Source organism: Vicia villosa, linkage group LG1, assembly GCF_029867415.1.
Source record: "Vicia villosa cultivar HV-30 ecotype Madison, WI linkage group LG1, Vvil1.0, whole genome shotgun sequence".
Lineage (NCBI taxonomy): Eukaryota > Viridiplantae > Streptophyta > Magnoliopsida > Fabales > Fabaceae > Vicia > Vicia villosa.
The window spans coordinates 45,088,516-45,094,515 of NC_081180.1; the positions used below are offsets into that span (position 1 = coordinate 45,088,516).

At 39.2% G+C, this 6,000-nt stretch overlaps 1 protein-coding gene across 1 annotated transcript; it reads right to left on the reverse strand.

Moving 5' to 3' along the window:
• Positions 1–463: 463 nt before the first annotated feature.
• On the reverse strand, positions 464–5,123 carry LOC131636115 (leucine-rich repeat receptor-like serine/threonine-protein kinase RGI4). The gene is made up of 2 exons (XM_058906766.1): positions 1,925–5,123; positions 464–1,395 (listed from the first exon to the last, which is right to left on the reverse strand). Exons 1-2 carry the CDS (start codon positions 4,764–4,766, stop codon positions 890–892), a joined length of 3,348 nt encoding a protein of 1,115 aa, XP_058762749.1. The 5' UTR covers positions 4,767–5,123; the 3' UTR covers positions 464–889.
• Positions 5,124–6,000: the final 877 nt, after the last annotated feature.

Sequence of the window (6,000 nt, forward strand, 5' to 3'; positions counted from 1 at the left end):
ATGATGGAAACTCAAATAACTTGTTCACTGTCTTTGGAAAGAGGGGGCCATGCCAAACACCCAAGAAATGAAACCTAAATATTTGCATTTGGTTGTGAACTATTCAAAGCAAAAGCGAGTTGCTATACGTTGTAATATCGGATAGCTTATAATATATACCAGAAGTATACTTGAGATTGCTTGACCATAAATGTAATGAACTTGAATGCAGAATGATCCTACATCACATGGTGAGGGCCTAGCTAAAGAGTTAGTAGTTGAATGAAGACATGCCAACCCACTTCTTTTCTTGTAATCACCAACAATCATAAAGGAACCTAAAGAGGGCTCCATAAAAGAATCTATTGATAGCTCACCACGTAGCCCAACCTGACATCTCATTACTTTACTCTAAAATTCAGTGTAACACCATTCACTTATTGCCCTCTTTTTAAAAATCGGTTGAACCAACTTCTTACAGAAAGTTCCCCTTTGGTTTTTTGTACTGTTATTACTATGTATAAGCCCCTTCAATCATCAAGTGCATATCTTATCTAAGTATTTAGATGTGTCAAAATTAATGCCATGGTTTATGCGTATAAAATGCAACTCGGATATCTTAAGTTAGGTCTCGTGTTCAAGTCTTGTGGATGAAAATTTGTGGTTAGCCAGAACATGAATATATGAATAAAAGAAATTGAATCATGTGAGTTAACAAAGCTGCTGCTGTACACTCAACTCACTTTGCCTTATCTTACCATTAATCAGAATACGCGGAGAACATTTACATTGCTCACATTACACTAACGTTAATTACCGCAACTAATTAACTAATCAATGAAGAAAATCTAAACAAGATCTCATCTATGTCCTAAATTACAGCAATCAATAGCTTTAATCAATCTTGAATTCATGACTGGTTCCTTGGTGAATGGTATGCTGCTGCAGCCGAGGAAGAGGAATACGCAATTGAGGAGGAATGTGAATGTGAGTTTGATTGTAGAAACAACAACTGAGCTGGGGTCACTGAAGACGAAGAATACGACGATGTTTCGGATCTTTTAGGCTTGAGAGGCTCAGCACCAGAAGTAGTGTCATGCTGAATTTCTCTCAATAATGCAGCGACATCTTTCATGGTAGGCCGATCATCAGCGCGATTACTTGTACACAATAACGAAATACCAAGTGCTTGTAACATCTCTTGTATTTGCATATCTGGATGACCCTGTAGCCTCGAATCAAGAATCTCGACCGGGTCCTTCTTGCTCTTCAAATGCTCCCTGACCCATTGAATAACATGTATTTCATCTGGAAATGATGGATCAACCGGTCTTTTCCCTGTTATTATCTCGAGTAGGACCACACCAAAGCTGTAAACATCACTTTTCTCTGTTATCTTCATCATACAAGCATACTCTGCAAAATTCCAATCCAACACAAAAATTATACTATAGACACAAAACTAATCATAGGATATACATTATCAAATTATCCATGATGATGATTTGGCTTTTGTGCCGCCATTAACTATTATGTCTTATTAACTATGTTTGTCTATATGCATGTGAGTTATTTGTGACTTCGTGTGGTCAAGTACATGAGATGTACAGAACTACAGATGTAATGAAACCAAAAAAGAAAAAGCGACAAAACAAGCACTGTCACACTTTAACAGAAAACAACCTTATGGTCCCATTTCCTTCAATCATACACATGCTCCATGAATGATAATATTCACATGGAAAAAACGTCAATCATTCAACCTAACTCCAGCTATAATGTCTCTGGAATTACGCTCTTATATCTGATGTCTCTACCTATCAACTGAGTTGTTTTAACTGGACATAATTTCGATTATTTAAATTGGCCTAAACAAGATTAAGTTTAGTTTGAAATTGGTAAACAAGTGGATTAAGTAATAATTGAAAGACGAAATTATAGTTACCAGGAGCAATGTAGCCGTAAGAACCAGCAAACTGAGGATTAACTGAAAATGAAGAGGGATGTTCTTCGACGAAACGAGCGAAACCAAAATCAGCCAAACAAGCTTCATATCTATCTCCTAACAAAATATTCTGCGCCTTAACATCCCGGTGCAAGATAGCAGGAACGCAATCATGGTGCAAATAAGCCAATCCCTCAGCAACGCCAATTGCTATCTTGAGCCTTGTCTCCCATTCCACTGCTAATCCTGTACACCCCTCGTGCAACATTGCATCCAAATTACCGTTTGGTAAATAATCATAAAACAGTAACTTTGTTCTCCGGTTAGCACCCCAACCTAATAACCGCACAATATTACGGTGCCGGATTCTTGCCAATGTGGCAATCTCTGATGAGAACGACGAAGCTGAGAACTTCTCCGTTAACCGGAACTTTTTCGCTGCGATAGTTAACCCCGTTGCTGGCATGGTGACCTTATAAACGACGCCAGATCGGCCGTGGCCGATGATATTGCCGGCGGAGAGACCTTTTGCCACGTCGGATATTGACAGATCGAGTTTCTGGTACAATGTCACTTCCCAAGGAGGGACCATTTCCGCGTCGCTGTCTTTTCCATTGAGCTCCACGTCGTTTTCTTGCTCTCCACGTCGTTTTGCTGCCACGACAACGTACAGCGCCGCCATGAGTAAAACACACGCGATGCTTAGGAGAATAACCATCACCACGCGCGCTTCCCTCGCACGGCGACCTGATTTTCCGGCACCTTCGTTGTAGCACCGGCTGCCAGCGAAGCACAGCGACGGGTTTCCTGAGAGGACATTTAAAGGAAGTTTCTCGAAGAACGGCGTGTTCGGAACGCGGCCGGAGAATTTATTGGAGGAGATATTGAGGACCACAAGATTTTCTAAGGTGGCAAGATAATCGAGATTTCCGGTGAGAATGTTGTGAGATAGATCAAGAACTCCGAGTTTTGTTAAGTCTGAAAACTCACGGGGAATGTTGCCAGTGAGTTGGTTTGTGCTTAGATTCAGAGCTATTTCCAGAGCTGGAATGTTACCAATGCTACCGGGGATTTTACCGGAGAATTGATTGTTGCTTAGGTCCAATAACTGCAACTTGACACATGAACCGAGTTTAGTCGGAATCGAACCGTTGATTCGATTATTCTGAAGAACCAGTTTAGTAAGTGCGGCGAGTGAGCCGAGAGATTGGCTCAGGGAGCCTTCAAGCATGTTATCTGAGATATCAAGAAATTGAAGTGAAACAAGCTGACTTAAACTTTCTGGCAAGCTTCCGACAATGAAATTCGAATGCAAGTCCAAGAAAGTGAGATTGCCGCAGCCAGAGATCTCCGCCGGGATAACACCCGAAATTCGATTGTTCCCGAGGTCAAGGAAGTTCAAATTCTTGAGATTACCAATCTCAGAAGGAATAGTACCAGTAATGTTGTTGTCGTTGGCTCGAAAGCGAATAAGAGAAGTACAATTTCCAATCTGAGAGGGAATTTTACCGGAGAGATTATTAGATAGAAGCAAAAGCTTGTTGAGATTCTGAAGCTGGAATATACCTTCTGGTATGGGACCAGTTAACACATTCTGTGACAGATCAATAGCTTCAAGGTTTTGACAATTGGAAAGAGTGGAAGGTATATTACCTTGCAACTTATTATGCCACAAAAACAACAATGTTAGATTCCCAAGGTTTCCTAATTCGGAAGGTATTGTACCAGTTATAAGGTTGTTATCAAGCTCTATGTGAGTCAGTTGTTGACAGTTTCCTAATTCTCCTGGTATCTCGCCAGAAATCTGATTCGCACTCAATTGAAGTTCTTCCAGCAAAGTCAGGTTCCCGAAGCTTTTAGGAATGCTTCCGGTTAATGAATTTACTGACGCGTCGATCACTGATAATTGGTGACAGTTTCCGATCTCTTGGGGAATGGTGCCTACTAAATTGTTCTGCCACAGTAACAGGTTTCTGAGATTCTTAAGGTTTCCCAGTTTAGTTGGAATGGATCCTGTGAGTGAGTTTTCGTAAAGGTAAATGTTTTGAAGCTGTGTGCAATCACCAATTTCAGAGGGAATTTGGCCAGAGAGAAGTGAAGTGTAAATGGCTAATGTTTCAAGCTTCTTCAATAGTCCAATAGTTGGTGGCATGAAACCTGAGATACTTGTTTCTGCTAAACCCAACATGATCAAGTTAGAACAGTTTCCAATTTCCTGCGGTAATTGTCCTTCTAGATTCTTGTTTCCACCAGCTCTTATCACTTGAAGGCTCTTCATGTTGCCAATTGTATTGGGAATTTCGCCACTCAGTTGATTGTCGTATAAGATCAACTTTGTCAAATTTGTGAGGTTCCCAATTGTGACCGGTATCGACCCCGTGAGCTCGTTTGAGTTCAGATGAAGTTCCTCGAGTTTAGGCAAATAACAGATTTCACTCGGGATTTCGCCGCTCAATGCATTGTCACTCAAGTCTAAGTAGCTGAGTTCAACCAGAGCACCTAGTTCTTTTGGTATTGGACCGGTGAGATTGGTTCCGGTTAAGATAAGACTTGTCAAGGAAAACAATGAGATGAAATTTGTTGGTAGTTTTCCAAGCAAATCCACATCCCTCAGATCCAATTCTACTACTTGGTTCTTCAAGTTGCAACTCACTCCAAACCAACTACACGGTGTCTCTTCATTTGGATCCCAATTACTCAACATCTCCAAGGATCCATTCAAACTTCTCTTCCATGAAAGAAGAGCTTCTCCTTGTTGGTTCACTGCCAAAGATAGAAAAGAATGGTGTGGAAGTAATAGAAAAATGGATAAGGAAAAAAGGGTCCATGGATTTAGAGGCATTACAACTAACTATGCTGCTACAAACTCCAATGAAAAAAGTTTTGATTGATTTTTGAGCCTAGGGAGGAACAACAAGAAGGAACCAAATCATGTCTTGTGTGTTACTTCAAAATAAAAGAGGTGTATCAACATTAAAAAATTAGGCAGAATCTCTAGATCCAAGAAACAGCTAGGCCATGATGTTTTGAAAGGGAGAGAGATAGAATTTTAGATGGCTGTTTATAACTATTTGTTTATGTTCAAGTAGAGTGCAATGGTGGGGAAAAGGATTATAACAGTTTCTAAAATTTTGAGAGTGAGCATCACAGACAGGTGGCTGAGGGTGAGTACATTTCTTTGTGATGTTTCTTTTAATATCAACTTTATATTTTTGATGTGCCTTCATTTTCATTTATGATAAAATAAGATTTCATATTATTTTCTATTATAGTTAAGATGGATGAGACGAATTATGTCCTGAAAATATGGGCAGGCGCAATTTGTCTGCTATAACACATTCTGCCAAAGGCCAACTAGTTTTGAGCCTGACTCTCTATTTTGTCACTTAGATCTAAATACATTTAATTTATGAATAAAGATATATTTTACATTAAATAAATAATCTCATTGTGCAAAATTAAAGTTTGCAAACGCTAGCCTATAAACCACTTCATCATAAGTAGTTCTTTGTTTTTCTTTCTATGATTTTGATGTATGAAACACGCACACCTCTAAGAGTAGGCGTGCGTCGCGGTGTCCGACACTTGTATGACACTCGTACGACACGTGTCGGAAAAGTCATACAAGTGTCGGAAAAGTCAGAGAAATGTCACAAAAAATAATAGATTTTTTCATTGTTTCGACACTCTTTAAATCGATGTCGGACACTCGTATGACACTCATACAACACTTGTAGAACAATTCTGACAAGTTTTTCCATAAATAATAGTTTTCAACATACCTTACATATCTTTTAGACATGTTTTGAAACAATATTATCAATGAAAAATTAAAGACATTAATTTTCATTAGAATATTTTTAACTCTTCTAACAATATATAGATAAATGAAGCTTAAATACTATCGCATATGTAGGAGTGTCGGTGTCCTGTATTTTTGATATTATTGGTGTCGGAGTGTCCGTGTCGTGTCGTGTCGCAGTGTCCGTGTCAGAGTCCGTGCTTCATAGATTTTGACTGAATGAATTGAATTTTACGATCTTGCTTTGTCTCTCGATTTAATAAAATGAATCTGA

Coding starts and splice junctions, on each gene's coding strand:
- LOC131636115 (XM_058906766.1), bottom strand. CDS start 4,766: ATGCCTCTAAATCCATGGACCCTTTTTTCCTTATCCATTTTTCTATTA. Junction 1,396..1,924: donor TTACGGCTACATTGCTCCTG/GTAACTATAATT, acceptor GGAATTTTGCAG/AGTATGCTTGTATGATGAAG.